Source organism: Lupinus angustifolius, chromosome LG11, assembly GCF_001865875.1.
Source record: "Lupinus angustifolius cultivar Tanjil chromosome LG11, LupAngTanjil_v1.0, whole genome shotgun sequence".
Taxonomy (NCBI): domain Eukaryota; kingdom Viridiplantae; phylum Streptophyta; class Magnoliopsida; order Fabales; family Fabaceae; genus Lupinus; species Lupinus angustifolius.
Window position 1 is genome coordinate 1,393,446 of NC_032019.1, and position 15,564 is coordinate 1,409,009.

Sequence of the window (15,564 nt, forward strand, 5' to 3'; positions counted from 1 at the left end):
GGCCACATAAGCATCCCCGCTGGATTCAAATATGGAATAATGGGAACAATTATGTCGTGGAGGGAAGACCAGCAAATACAATGCCTTTGAACCACTACTCTGAGTATATGCAGTGGTATTTAAGAAGAACTAGAAGATATATATCTAGAGATGGAGCACACTCTGATGCAATGGTAAAAAAAATTATAAATTACACTTCCTTTGTAATTATATTGTTTAATTCTAATTTTCTTTAATTTTTCAGTACACTTTTGCACAAAGAATTTGTGATCAGAGTCGTCCTCCAGCTTCACTTATTAATCCCACACAATCTTTATGTGACGTCTTCTCATCGGGACGTGAAATGATGGGAGCATTGGCTGAACTATACCCCAATGCATACTCTACCCACATTGATGATGCTCCTCCTTCTCATCATTATGATATACCGGAAACTGACTCTCCACAACAAACTCCAGTGGATAGTCATTATCAAGGACATACTTCATCAGTTACTCAACAACAACAACAACAACAATATGGGTTTTCAAATTATGATTCCCCATACAATTATTTCTCATCAAGTTCTCAAAACCCAATACCAACAATGTTTGCTACTAGTTCAACTACACCATTCTCGGCATATGATCCTCAACAATATTATCGTCCTACTATGCCGTCTACAAATATTTTTGGTATACAACATACTGATGATGAGGTTGTCGTTGAAGATGTTGATGAAGATGAAGATGATTCAAACGAGGAGGAGCCACAATTGGTGACACGTGGAAGAGCAAGAATCTCACAGCGGAATGAACAACAATTAAGAGTTCAACCGCCAAGAAGGAGAAAACCACCTCCATGTGGCACTTCATCACACAGACGTCATTAAATTTTTATGGGATTAATAAATTCAAGTGTAATACATTTTTGTCTTACTAAATTAAATTTCTACGTTATTAATTTTGATGGGTTGTGTTAGTTATAATTTTAAAATAAAACAAATAAATATTATAAAAACTCACTGAAAAACTCCTCCCCCATTGCCGAGTTAGGGGAGGAGGTAAAAAAAAAATTAATTTGAGAAAAACTCCTCCCCCATTGCCGATTTAGGGGGAGGAGAATAAAAAATTATTATATTTGGTAAAAACTCCCCCCCCATTGCCGAGTTAGGGGGGAGTACATTAAAAAAATATTTATTTTCTGTAAATCGGCAACCCCATTGCCGATTTACCCTAAAACTACACCATTTTGGTAATTTTTTCAAAAGGTGCACCAAGACCGTAATTTTTCGGTCAAGGTGCACCAACAAAGTAAATTTTCCGAAAATATAACTAGACAGAAGTAGGATTTGAATGGAAGTTTTATGAAAGACATATGAAATAACAAAGAAAAAACTAAAAAAGAGTAACACTTCTATATAGTTAGAAAATATTTTTAACCTTAAAAAATACTCAACAAAAAAAGTCTAAATCAAGTGGGTAACAAAAAATCATATGCATACCCTCAAAGCATGTGTCTCATATTTTTACTCTGTGTATCATTCCAATTAAAAAATGATACTTAATTAAAAAATTATAAAAATAGAAAATAATTTTTTTATCTTACTTGATAGAATATGATTAGTTTAGGATATAGAGATAAAAATTTTTTGGAACATGCGATCTTAGTTTGTTGAGATTAATCCTCCAGCAAAAAAATCTGTAAAACTGTAAAGGGTCCACATGTTCTTAAGCTGAAATTGATTTAAGGACAGTGAGCCTTTATTGCCAATGCTTGTGTGAGATATCAATATATAGTTTAACTTTTTATAAGACAAAAAATAGGTGGTGTATCATTCAATGATCATACATTTCAACTCCACTTTTTTTTACCCATTTTAACCTCTATAAACATCCTTTTATTTTTTTAACATTGAATTTCAATATTTTCGCCCATTTCAAAATTTATACATTTCATTTTGGTTAATTTTCAATTTGATGCAAAGGTCACTCATTAATGTGATGCATTTAATATATAATGTTTCTTTCATTATTGTTTCTCTTATATTATTTTTACAAAACTTTTATATATAGTATTTTTTAGAGGCAAATATTTTTCCCCAAGTTGTATCATTGGTTTAATTTAAACACAAAACTTTATATAATTAAGTAAGTATAACAATATTGGTAAAAATAACCAAATTAAACTTATTAAGAACTTATTGTAAAAAGAAATGTTGCGACATGAAAGAACAACGTAGCTCCTATTAGAGTTGCCCATAATGTTTTGTGAAAAATAATTTATGGTAGTCATCTAATGACATGACAACTATACAATAATGCAGGAGATTGCAAGCTTTTTTCTTAACCATGGAGTTCACTCTAACATAATGAAAGAATGAAATTCATAATATTTTCTTTTGCCAAGTTTCCATGCGTAGGGATATCATTTGGTGAAAAACGATTTATCAAATTCATTCTTTCATAAAGTCGATCACTTGAGTCTGACATAATGTCAATATAGTGACTTAATCATATTATCTATCTATTTTAATTCTGTAACTCAATTAAAATATTAATTTGGTTAGGTGAGTTCTGGGCCTTTAATTTATAATTTGAAACATAAAAAGTAAGAACATGCACCAAAATGATAACCCTAATGGGTCACAACTCACAAGCCCAATTTTATCTTTAATATATATCATAGGACTATAGGAGAAGAGAATATAATTCTGTTGTGTTGGGTAGAACTCTTTGGTTCTTTATAAATGGGTGGTGAAAGTTTATCTGATACTTTGAATTAATGATATTGTACGGCAATAATTGAAAAAGTGAAGATGGTATTATTGGAAATATTTGTGAATTTAATGGGTTCAGGTTTTGATGTCACAAGTGAACTTATTATTGGCACTCTCAACTACCCAAGTTCAGACAAATTTCAAGCCTCTTTATAATGGAATATTAAAAAGAGTTTTGTAATAATGGAATATTAAAATAAGAGTAAATCATCAAAATCAAATTAAACTTGTAAAGGGAAAATCACAAAAGAACTTGTACATATCAAACCAGTATATCCTCCTAAGCCTTGATAAAACTGTTTCTTTCAATGTCAAGTTGGCAACATTTATACTACTAGTCAGCAAAATAAAGGAGAGATATGACAAGCAGTTACACTTGGAAGCACACTAATCCAAAAGACACACAAAACTTGTTTAGCAACTTATTCTACATATGTAGGAATCATAATTTAATATATTAGTTAACCCTCCTACAATTATTTCTTATCTCTCCATTAGAGCCAGTGAGGGGACTAATATCTCCCATCTTGATCATAGCATTGACAAAATCAGAGTAAAAAGAGGTTGGGTTAGTGGTGTATCCATGCACTATGGTGTCAGTGGAGCCTCCATTGAAGAGTTGCTGATCAGAGTGGAGTAGACCCTTTTTCTGAATCAGATCATTGAAGTATTTGTTGTCAAATGATGTTGGTGTTTGAAGATCAAGGGGTGCTAGATTGTTGTCTCCAAAACCTGATGCCCTAGGACAGTTAGATTGTCTCATGCTAGCTAAGGAGTTATCAATGTTGTTAGTCTCATTGTATATGTGGGCTCTGAAGGTGGTGCACCTTGCTTGTCCAATAGTGTGACCCCCTGGTACAGTTTAATCATGAAATGAAAATGAATGATAAATATGCACATTTCATATTGGGTTATAATTAGTGTTACATACCAGACAATGCTACCAAGTCTTTGGTGGAAAGTCCAAGAGCATTGAATCTTGAGATGAGTTGGTTAAGGTTTGAAGTTGGTGGAGGGATACCATTGTTTGCAGCAGATTGACTAGCTGTCTTAGCATCTCTTCTTCCAAGTTTCACATCCCAACTTGACCCTCCAAGCTTATCATGATATATATAAGATTATAAGTAGTGTTATTTAGTTTAAGTATGTAAATACAAATATAGATTTTGTTGTCTTAAATCATGTCTTCTCGGATAATAATGAAACAAAAACTACAATGAAAATGAATGTTTAAATTTTTATTAATATTAAATGTTTTCATTGATACGAGACATGATTTGAGATAGGTTTTAGGAACTATTTTCTATCTCTAAAACTTCTTGTCTTCATGTCTCAAATCAATCATATCTCACAAAATAACATAAAAATGTTAATTTATGTTTTGTTTATTTTCTTTTCAATTATATATCAATTTGTTATTGGACTGAGACACAATGAAACACAAAAAAGTGGCACGGATCTCTATTCGAAGTTTTAGTACAACAAATCTTTGTACATATGAATATATGGTGCGGTTGGATTGCTTACTATGGAAACTGAGTCTCTAGCAGCAATGGCAAGGATATCAGCGCAAGAGACAACGCCTGGGCACACTTTTTCTAGAGCTGATTTTATGTTGTCAATAACTTGGAATCCACGCACTGAGTTCCTATTTGGGTTTGCATTCTTCTCCCCGGTGAAGCTTGATGTATCATCTAGTAGAATTGAACCATCACATCCCTGCAAGCAATGTTTATTTCTTTTAAATTTCTGTGTCCATGCATATAATGCATGTTGCATATATCATCTTCCATTGTAATGTATATAGTAGGAAATAGCATAACATAGGAGAGTATATGAATTACATTAACAAAGCAATCATGGAAGAAGAGACGAAGAAGAGAAGCACCCATGCGGGTCTCTTTTGATATAGCAGATTTCACTGTGCATTTCACAGTGTCAAATAATTTTGGACAGGAACTATAGTAGAAGTCTTTTGAAAGTGATGCATTGGCACTCCCCAACACAAGGACAAAGAGAGCCAAACTAATCATTAAGCTAGAACAAAACGAAGCCATTGGTAAAATAAGTAATTAATTAGCTCGATCTATGTTTTTGCCTTAGAGGGTGTGGTGTTAGAAACTGTGGAAAACACCATATATATAGACTTTGTCAACCTTCTATAAAGAATTAAAGATCACGGTTCTTATAAGGTAACTTAACTTAACACTTTTTTGGGTAAGGAACTAATCATTTTTGGAGTATGTGACTACGCCTCCAAAAAATGTCGCTTTCAAGAATCGAACCCTTCACCTTTTGATCATCTTAAAAATTTAGTAGGGCCTTACACTACTAGACCTAAGACGTGCAACATATGTAAAGGTTGAGCTAGGCATTGTGGTAACTGAGGGTGCGTGTTTGTGATTAGATTTTGGTAATTCAAATTAAGATAATAAAGTGAACCAACTGCTTCATTTTCTTTTTGCTTTCAAATGAAGACTTAGACTTATGCTATACCTACTTGCCATGTTTTGTCAAAGTGTTTGCTAGTAGTGGGTAAACCTTGTTTTCCTCGATAAGGGTCCCATTACTTAACGATTTAATGTTTCATAATTTCATGCGGTCGATACATGATTACACAGGAAAACAGCATAAAGCAGTTCCAAGAGTTTACATGATTTAAATCAAAACTTTACAAAATAAACACCATATACTAATAAGGATAACCTCTTATCCTTTTGAGTAAAAAACTAATTTTTTTTGGTGGGTTCGTGACTATCATTGTCAATAAATGTCGCCCACAATAATTGAACCATCGACCTTGAAAATCTAAGAGAACCTTACACCACTAGACTAACGTCTTGTTGGTAAATTTTAACTAAATGGACCATGCTTTCGGACATAGGGTAGCCTCTTCCAAATTAGGCATGCTTACAGTAAGTAGTGTCCTTTGAAAATTTAAAATTGTTGGTTTTGATTTATCTAAAGAAAAAAAGGACCATTATGATACGCTTGCTTGGTCTTTTGAACATTAAAAAGTGTTGCCATGCTAGAAAATTTTCACGATTTGGATTATTTAATTTGAAGTTTTATAGTGTGTAACGAATCTCCCACTTCCCTACTACACTGGTTTTAATTGGCAAGATAAATCATGAATAATTTATCCCACTTTGTACTTATTACTCTCACGACAATGGTTAAAAATCTAAAATTACGTTATTGGAAAACTAAAACATTAACTCTTACTTGTTAAAAGTATAATTTCCTTAGATTAATTTTATATTTTCAAACTCCTTAAACATCATCCTAAGTATAATGTATAGCAAAATCTAATTAATAAGTAAAATATCGTTTACTGAATAGGTTTCACATGTTGCTAATAAAACTAAGACAAGTGGTTTGATACAATTGTAGTTAAGAAATGAAATGATAAAAAATTGAAATTTCGAATTTTATTCCTTACAAATACTAATATACTAATATTTATTAACTACAAAAAGAACTATCCCAATTGTATATCTCCGTTAGAAGTATTAAAATATTCTAATATAAATTTTGTTATCAATGTACTATGTGAACTTGCAAGAAGTTAATGGAGGAATAATAATTGGCCCTGGGAAATTTTAATTTCTTTATGAGGAAGATTCTTCATGGACATATTAATGCCTTTTTAAGTGCAGAGATGGCCATTCCATTCTTTTTCTTCCTTTCTTTGTTAAATAACGGGGTTAAGGTCAATATTTCAATTTAAAATGTGGATAAGCAATATTAATTTTTTCTTTAGCTAACTTTCTGCTCATCTAATTTCAAAGGACCATTTTGATTGGGCTGATCGTTACGATCATCAAAGTTCAAATTAGAGTGAGACCACATGTGTCCTGAATGATATACAATTCTCTATCCAAATAAATTAGAATGTTATCTTTTATTTTAATTTTTTATTTATTTATATGACAATATATAATTAACCCATAATAAAAAACAAGTCATCCTAAAAAAACGCATGATCCTTTACGTTCAAATCATTATCATGTTAAGGCCAAAATTTCTACGCGACATAATTAAAATCAAGTCAAAAGAGATACTTACTTTTTCTCTTTCCAGCGGACTGATTTGTTGTTTTGCCTTATCTTTTTTGAGTTGACCAGAACTGACTCATGTAAAATATAATTCTTATTTAATTTATGAAAAATAGTAATACTCCTCATAGAAAAAACATCAACCAATAAATTAAAATTTGCCAATTGTTATACGTTTATAATTGCATAGGAAAATTTATTTTTCATTATAACAAATAATAATATTGAATTTATTAGGACATGGGTTTAATCTAGGCATGTTCTTGGTTATGGATGGTAGGTAGAGTTGATAGTGTTAATCTTATATAATATGAGTATGTAACTTTGTACCAAAACTTTTTAAGAGTGTAAACATGGAGTTAGTATAGTGGTTTTGTAAAGTCTTTCTTTCAGTATCATAAAGGTTACGTTTGATTCTTAAAAGATACTTATTAAATAAATTCTTTTAACTTAAAAATCTGAAAATGTTACGTTATATCTGCTAAAATTACTAGGTTTTTTTAGTACTAAATGCATTTTTTATCTTTTTGGGCAACGCTCTAATTTTTTGCAGGGTTTGTGACTGCCCCTCCCAACAAATGTCATTTATAGGAATTGAGCTGTCAATCTTGAGAATTTAGTGAACCTTATACCACTAGATTAATTCATTGTTGGTCTAAAAATACAAAGTTGATAAGGTTGCATATTTTAAAGAGAGCTTGTACAGGAAACAAGTCAAACTATAAACGAATTAAACAAGCCAAAGTTCCAAATAGTGTGTTAAGAGTTTCACTTGGATACTATACAAATACAATCTTACTTATATCTTCCACTTAATAAATTGGTCTTTTGTATTAGACTCTCTTTATATGATTAATTCATAACAATATGAATCTTTCATTAAGAGTTGTGTCACGAAAAAAATACTTATAAGCTTAATTAAGGTATATTATTATATACTAATAAACGTCAACAAAAAAAAGCTACTATTAAGTCAATATCAATAGTATGAAAGTTATAATAAATGTTAACCCTTAAAGGGGACAACAATATTAAGAATCACATATTGGATAGCATAACAAATTCTATGTGATACTTAAAACATCAAACTCTCTAATCTAATAGTGTTGAGACTTTCTAATGTAATTAAGTCATAACTTAGTGGCAAACTATAGGACCATCCATGCCTCCAATCATGTTTTACCATAAAATACCTCTACATCTTTTTGAAAGAAAAATCAATTTATTCAATTAATAAGGGTCTTCAGCACATACCCTCGAGTGAGTCAAAAATCCACCACCAACATGGATAAACCTAAACAACATCAGAAGTTAGTTCGGATAGTTATATAGCCATGAATAGTGAACATGTCCATCTCATGGCATTAGTCCAATAACGTTTCTGAGGAGTCATGAGTGTAACACTAAACAAAGCATTTAAAATCACTAGTTCATGAATTCTAAGAATACCCTTACACTCTAAGGACTTAACGTGTAAGATATACAGTTCTACCTTATTGTTCCCATTAGACTATTACAAAGATTATCATGACTTACATTTATACATTTGGTCAGAGGTAGCATTTACATCATTATATCACAACTATACAACCAACCTAAACAAAAGTTTCAAAGCTGCTAGTTTATACACGTATTACATCTCTTCTGGTTAATCTAGCTCATCACCAGATTCAACCTCCTCCTCTGACAGTTCAAATTCATCAATTGCTTTAAAGTAGGCTATCTGTTTTTTGATAAAATCTTGCAGCTCCGGATCCTTTAACACATCTTCTTCGGGCGATATAGAATGATGCTTCTGAAATAAAAAACAAATATGTATCTTATATACTTCAGAAAAATATGTATTCTGACATGATTAGTAGGCAAGATTTCACAAAAAATGAGAAATGTTACATGCAAGGGGAAACACAAGTATACTAAGCTAAAAAGTGCTAGAAAATGTCAATGTGCTTCCACCCATCAACTATTTCAATGATTTAGAAGCCATGACCAGATCACAAGTAAATAACCTCACCATTGTGTTAAGATTCACTCTTCAAATTAATTCAGATACTATAAAAATGGCGGCTCAGTACATGAGGCTCCCACTTAGTGGGGTTTGAGGATGGTAGATGTACGCAGCGTTACCCCTACAAGCAGAAACGCTTTTTCCAGGTAACCCAGATACTATACATAGTCAAAGTTCATTTTATATGCTAACTATGAGCCAATCCAACAAACCTTCATTAGTCTACATTTTTCTGTATGATATACTTGAATTTCAAGTGTTTAGTGAGATATATGCAAAATTATCCAATGTTAACACAATAAAATTAAAGAGCAATCATGCTGTAGAACTGTGCATGCCACTGCCAGCTGCAACTAGAGGAGCAGGAATACTCATCATATACAGTAAATATAAAATCCATGCAAAATGAATATTGCAACATTCTCAACATGGATGGTTTCAGAAAAGATAACGTACTTGTTAAATAACCAAATCAACATCCTTATATTCAGAAGGGATGGGAGGTTCAAAATAAAAGCACATAAACTCAGGAACATATTATAAATTTTATATACCTTTCTTAAAGGAACTGGCAATGGCTTGGTCTTAGGTACATTTGCACCATCAACCCTGCCACTTTTCTCCCTGTTTTGAATGACAAAGGATCATACATGACAAATTATTATATGGTTATTATATACTATATAGTAGGCCAAGAAAAACTATAGCAAAATGATTAGGAAAGATTTAGAGATCAATGTTTTGTCAATGAATATGATTTATGATAGAACATTATGTTGTTGTTTGATCCATGTGGCCGACCACACCTAGGGAGATTAAGACTTGCTTGATATTGTTGTTGTTCTTTTGTACTTGGTTCCCTCAATTAAGACTAGAGATATTATGGGTCTATCAAACTATAACATAGATATCACCAAAGGAATGAAGAAAACATGAATTTCAAGGGTATGATGCATTCTAATGGAAAAGTAAGACAAAAGGAGAAACAAAAATGGATATACTTTGAAATTTGAATCTATAATCTCTTCAGGAAAGCTACCCATCGCATGTGCTTCCTTAAATGAAAGAAACAGAGAGACCCTTCAAGTGTTCAATCAATATCTACACACTTAACAATGTTCATCATCATGATTTAAAGGACTTCATATCCATCATAAGATTATGATTTTGTTTTTATTTGGATTATTCCCTTAATTTCAAACAGCTATATCATATTTTCCCTTTTACAATTGTTCCTTAAACTTAACACAACTCCGAGAGTAACACTATGGTAACATTTGGTACTTGGATAATAACAGAGTAGGTCTATAATGTTTCTTTGGTTCCACCTATTTTAGTGGAACCAAAATGTCTCACTTTTCAACTTTACATCCTACATTCTGTACTTTTTTATAAAGTCAGGTTTTGCTATCTATTGTCCTATGTTTGAGGAATAGAAAAACATTGATAGACTATATAAGTTATTTCTTCATGCATTCCTTAACCAGCAAAATTCAAAATCAAGTACATCAAACTAGTAATGAAACCCATATATTATGCATTGTCTCATTCTAACATGTCTAACAAATTTAACCTATCTCTATCACATGTTAAACAGAGTTAATTACCAAGTATTAGAAATCTGCAGATTGGGTGTGCTACTGATAGAAAAGGCTACTCCCTTCCCCTTATCCTTTCTTTGATTCGAATCGCGCTTCGGGCTGTATGATATTGAAATAGGCCTAGAAGCTTCAACATCACTAGTTCCTGACAGCAAAACATGAAAAATCATTACTAAGTGATAACCAAACACTAGTAACCACAAATATTAAACAATTTTGAAGCTCAAAATTAAAATAAAACCCTATTCTAACGATAATTCTAGAAATGCACAATAGTAACAGCATTGATATGCCTATAACTCAAAAAACTAAACTAAAACTCAACCGAAATAGTAAATTCTGAAATGAGCTGGAAAGAATTGAAGTACCGTGAAGAGAAAGAATGGGAGAAGTAGGGTTTGAAGGATTGGTAGAAGAGATTCGTTTGGCTGAAGTTTTATTGAACGGAGAAGGTAATGCGTTGGGTTTGAAGGGAAGAGATGAAGAAGAATGGGAATTGAAAGTGTTGGTGATATCGGAGAAAGGTTTTCTTTTGCGCGATTGAACTCGTCGTGTTGGGTTAATTTCCATTGTTAGGTTTATTGAAATATGAATGAGTGAAGAATAAGCTTCTTCTGTATTCTCTCATTGCCAAAATGAAGAAGAGGAAGAAAGTATATATATGAATGTCTGTAACTATTTATTAACAATACTAAACTTGAATGTACCCAAAAAAAACAATATTATACTTCATAATGATTTTATGCATAATGAAATTATATAACAAACCTAGCTGGGATCAAATATATAAGCTTTGGAAAGTTGAAAAATATCCAATGTTGATGGAGCATAAACCTTCTTGCATGCACTGCACTGCGACTTCCATTTAAGCCATGTCATTTTGTTTTGATCCTTTAATTTCTGCAGCAATAGAAATGTTTTTTGTTGAAAATTTTGAATTCTATGGTCAAGAAACAAATTTACTTTGCTTAGTATAGTAAAAAATGAGGTGAAAAGTGAAATATTTACTCAAATAATGATACTGTAGCTGAAATATTTCATTCCTTTGAGCTAACATTTGAGTATAGTCCATGGAAAGTAAATTGTATTCCAACTCAGTAATACAAATAGATAACCGGAAACACTAAGGATAAAGTGTCATACAATTGCAATTTTGGAAGATTAAATAGTTATTTTTCTAGTAATGAAAAATGTCCCATATACAAGTTAAATTATGAAGTTAAATTGTTTTAACGCTGCATAAATTTTAGTTTGAAATCATTTTAATAAGATAAAACTGAAATAAAAGAAGTTTTACTTTATTTAATAGTTTAAAGTTGATGCATGAGCTAATTCACCTTTTGTAAAAGATATGGGCAATATATCTCATAAAAGATGGTCAACAAACAACAAAGATAGTCAAACAGGTATATATAGACAACGTGGTGGTTAGTAGGACCTATCTTTCCCTCTGACAACATTCTAGATAAATTTTAATTATTACCCAAACTTTACTAATCACTTTTACATTGGTTGGTTGCTCATTCCAATAAATGTCGTTTTTAGGAATTGAATTTTCGACATTTAAGATTCAGTGAGACCTTACACCATTTAATTAAAATTCTTGGATACTCAAACTTGTCCCAACAGATTATATTTTCAATGTTTTCATTGCAAATTCTTGGACACTCAAATACTGAAATGCAAGGGTGAAATTAAATTTATGAAATCATTTAATTCAAAAACAATTAAAAATATGATAATTTATTTAATTAAAATGAATTTGGTGGCAGTAATGGATCCATTTTAGGAAAATATCTTTACTCCTTTTGAATGTGCATTTGCTTTCTCTTTTTTGTGGCAAGTGGCAGATTAAGCAATCTCTTTGATCATTAAAGTTAACCAGCTAAGGTTGCTAGTACAAACAAGCATATACAACTATTTACATTTGATTACTTTGTTTATTATCTTCTACTTTAGATTCGATTCTTTGATTGTTGATTTTGTAGAATGAACAACTCATGCTTGGATTCAACGCTTTCTTGTTCCTCTTGTATAAGCTTTTAGGTATGTTTCTATAGACTCCTGCATATCTAGTTTAATTCAAAAAAAATTGTTTTTTTCTTCTGGGTTTTCTCCCTTATGAGCATATATTTAAGTACCCAGATTTTGTGAGGTTGTATGTCATGCAAATTTCAGTTTTTTTTCCTTTTTAATTTTTTCATTATTCTTTTGGGGTTTTCTTGAAATGAATCTGTTTGTATTGTTAAAATTGGATTTTGGGTTTTGACTTTTAAGTTGTTTGTAATGTTTAATTTGTAAATTGTGGATAAATTTATGATGATCTTATGAATTCACATGATTTTTTTAAGGATTTGGACATTCAGCATTGATTGCGTGGTTCTGATTTTGGTTGAGAAAGCTCAGAAGTGATATCAGAATGGTTTCAGTTGATAATGGGGATTCCAAAGAAGAAATTGAGGAATCTAATGGAAGTAAAGTACAGGAGTTTGTTTCCATAGATATTTCAACTTCGAGAAAAACATCGCCCATCAATGAAAATCCTCAGGGAAAGTTCCAGGGAACCTCGAATTCTGTTCCTAATAGGATCAACTTCTTTAAATTTGGTTCTGCATCTGCAAAATTCAAGCGCCTTGCCACTGCGAAGGACCAAATTTCACAGCTGGTCCCTTCTACTGGTTCATTAAAAGAGCGCTTAGCTAAGAAACTTAACTGGGATTCGCTTAAGAAGATGTGCATTAAATGGATTCGGGACCCATCCAACATAGCCCTTTTTGCATGGATCTTATGTGTTGCTGTTTCAGGTGCAATTCTGTTCCTTGTCATGACTGGCATGTTGAATAATGTGCTTCGAAAAAAGTCCACGAGGAATGCGTGGTTCGAAGTAAACAACCAAATACTCAATGCACTCTTTACCCTTATGTGTTTGTACCAGCATCCTAAGAGGATCTACCACCTTGTACTTTTGTGCAGATGGAATCCAGATGATATCTCGAGACTTAGAAATCTGTACTGCAAGAATGGAACATATAAGCCCCATGAGTGGGCACACATGATGGTCGTAGTTATTCTCCTTAATGTGAATTGTTTTGCTCAATATGCTCTCTGTGGTCTAAACTGGGGTTATAAAAGATCGGAACGCCCTCCCATAGGAGTTGGAATATGCATAGCTTTTGCAATTGGTGCACCTGCATTTGCAGGTTTATATACCATCATTAGTCCCCTTGGTAAAGATTATGATTCTGATATGGATGAAGAAGCTCAGAATCAAATTTCCGAGGCTCGAAAGAAAGAGCAGTTGAGAGTGAAGTCATTTGAGACAAGATATTCCTTTGCACTAAAAGATCAACAAAGGGTTGTCGAAAGTAGACCACAGTGGAGTGGAGGAATACTCGACCTTTGGGATGATATTTCTCAAGCATACCTATCACTTTTCTGCACTTTTTGTGTTTTCGGCTGGAACATGGAGAGACTTGGCTTTGGAAACATGTATGTTCATATTGCCACCTTTATGCTATTCTGCATGGCTCCCTTTTGGATTTTTATCTTGGCTGCTGTTAATATTGAGGATGACACTGTTAGGCAAGCTCTAGTGGGTACTGGGATTATCCTATGTTTCTTCGGTTTACTCTATGGTGGCTTTTGGAGGATCCAAATGAGAAAGAGATTCAATTTGCCTGCTTATAACTTCTGTTTTGGTAAACCTGCAGCTTCTGATTGCATCCTGTGGCTATGCTGTTGCTGGTGCTCTCTTGCTCAAGAAGTAAGGACCGCGAATATGTACGATATTATAGAAGACAAATTTTTCAGGAAAGAAAATGATACCAGTGGTGACAAACTACTAATTTCACCTTTGCCTCACGAAGATGTTGCATCAAACAAATCTGCCTCAAGTTCTCCTTTGGGTAGCAGCTCAGCTTCTATGATCAAACCATCTAGTCCTCTAAGTTCAAAGAGATATGACAGTCCGGGTACGCCACTATCCACGGTCAAAGAAGAGAATTCGGAAAGAGGTGAAGATGGAATAATGAAGCCACCAACTCCACCATTAATACAAAGATAATCTCTTTAGTCCCTGAAGATGATCTTTCCTGCTTGCTATTCATCTATGACATCCAACACATCCTAGATCATGGATTTGGTGTCAGCTCTCTCATACTCATTTATGCAACTTGTACTTTAGCAAGCAGATTTTATATGTTGATCATCAGTGACAGTCACATTATGTAACTATTTGAGTAGATATCTGATTGAGGTTGCAGTATATTCCTTCTTTCTCGAGGATCAGATGCATTTAGAACAAGTATGAAATGATAGTAGAAAGCATTTTTTTGGGTTTGTTTTCTGCATTCATTCAATTGAATCTGAGGTCTACTTTGCTGTGATTCATTAAGTATGAATACATATGTTCAAATCTATGTCTATCAAAAGTTTGCCTATAAAAAGAAAATCTACTATAAAACTCTTTTAAATAATAAAAATGTTTCAGACCAATTTAATCAGAGGAAATTGTTTGGTTTGAGGTTCCATATTAGATAATTAGATTTAATTATCCTTGTCTGAAATAATATTGATTAATGAAATGTTTTCTTATATTTGCTAATTTTTAAGGGAAAACAAGGTATTTCGTATTTGCTACTTCTCTAAACATGTTACAAGTGGTCTTAGGGTGCTTTAGATTCATGATTTACTCTACAACTTCCATATATGAAATATTTTCTTCGTATCTTTCATTTTTTCTTAAACTTGGATATTTTAATTTTGAAATTTATATTTTTTCCAATTAGAAAATACTAAACAAGTCAATAAATGAATTATTGAGAATAAAACTTATTAAGAAAATGAGTACCCAAATCAAAATGCTGATGAGATACTCTTGATAGTATAGATGTACAAAAAGCAAGTGCATTCGGATTCCACACCTTTGATTGAAGGATAATTTACCATAAAATATGATTGGTTGGAAAAAATTATTTAAGCTTATTAAATATTTTTCTAGTCAATCACACCTTTTAACTTATTCAGTTACATAAAACCGTGGGAGAACAAATTTACTATGGTTGACCCCCGGTGATTATTCTGCTCCAAATTACATTACATTGGTAATGGAAGATAATTTTATAACGTTAACCTAATTTT

The 15,564-nt window shown here is 32.2% G+C and overlaps 4 protein-coding genes across 4 annotated transcripts in view; 2 read left to right on the forward strand and 2 right to left on the reverse strand.

Moving 5' to 3' along the window:
• The window catches only part of LOC109359622, a 1,795-nt gene extending 924 nt beyond the window's left edge, over window positions 1-871 (forward strand). Inside the window, exons 2-3 of the mRNA XM_019604323.1 lie at window positions 12-173; window positions 245-871. Coding sequence (XP_019459868.1) covers window positions 12-173; window positions 245-871 — 789 coding nt within the window. The remainder of the gene's footprint in view (window positions 1-11; window positions 174-244) is intronic.
• On the reverse strand, window positions 3,120-4,891 carry LOC109360942 (peroxidase P7-like). The gene is made up of 4 exons (XM_019606172.1): window positions 4,603-4,891; window positions 4,286-4,477; window positions 3,690-3,855; window positions 3,120-3,610 (listed from the first exon to the last, which is right to left on the reverse strand). The coding sequence occupies exons 1-4, from the start codon at window positions 4,813-4,815 to the stop codon at window positions 3,216-3,218; spliced, it is 966 nt and encodes a 321-aa protein (XP_019461717.1). The 5' UTR covers window positions 4,816-4,891; the 3' UTR covers window positions 3,120-3,215.
• On the reverse strand, window positions 8,303-11,075 carry LOC109359512. The gene is made up of 4 exons (XM_019604207.1): window positions 10,794-11,075; window positions 10,432-10,570; window positions 9,379-9,448; window positions 8,303-8,611 (listed from the first exon to the last, which is right to left on the reverse strand). Exons 1-4 carry the CDS (start codon window positions 10,993-10,995, stop codon window positions 8,465-8,467), a joined length of 558 nt encoding a protein of 185 aa, XP_019459752.1. The 5' UTR covers window positions 10,996-11,075; the 3' UTR covers window positions 8,303-8,464.
• On the forward strand, window positions 12,224-14,704 carry LOC109361033. Its single transcript, XM_019606327.1, has 2 exons — window positions 12,224-12,471; window positions 12,777-14,704. The coding sequence occupies exon 2, from the start codon at window positions 12,845-12,847 to the stop codon at window positions 14,486-14,488; it is 1,644 nt and encodes a 547-aa protein (XP_019461872.1). The 5' UTR covers window positions 12,224-12,471; window positions 12,777-12,844; the 3' UTR covers window positions 14,489-14,704.

What these genes read in the sequence shown, in the direction of transcription:
- LOC109359512 (XM_019604207.1), bottom strand. Translation starts at nt 10,995, where the DNA reads ATGGAAATTAACCCAACACGACGAGTTCAATCGCGCAAAAGAAAACCT. An exon ending in CTGCAGATTTCTAATACTTG is followed by an intron (nt 9,449 to 10,431) that starts GTAATTAACTCT and finishes CATTCAAAACAG; the next exon opens with GGAGAAAAGTGGCAGGGTTG. An exon ending in TGCCAGTTCCTTTAAGAAAG is followed by an intron (nt 8,612 to 9,378) that starts GTATATAAAATT and finishes TTTTTATTTCAG; the next exon opens with AAGCATCATTCTATATCGCC.
- LOC109361033 (XM_019606327.1), top strand. Translation starts at nt 12,845, where the DNA reads ATGGTTTCAGTTGATAATGGGGATTCCAAAGAAGAAATTGAGGAATCT.
- LOC109360942 (XM_019606172.1), bottom strand. Translation starts at nt 4,815, where the DNA reads ATGGCTTCGTTTTGTTCTAGCTTAATGATTAGTTTGGCTCTCTTTGTC. An exon ending in CTAGAGACTCAGTTTCCATA is followed by an intron (nt 3,856 to 4,285) that starts GTAAGCAATCCA and finishes TATCATGATAAG; the next exon opens with CTTGGAGGGTCAAGTTGGGA. An exon ending in AGACTTGGTAGCATTGTCTG is followed by an intron (nt 3,611 to 3,689) that starts GTATGTAACACT and finishes AAACTGTACCAG; the next exon opens with GGGGTCACACTATTGGACAA.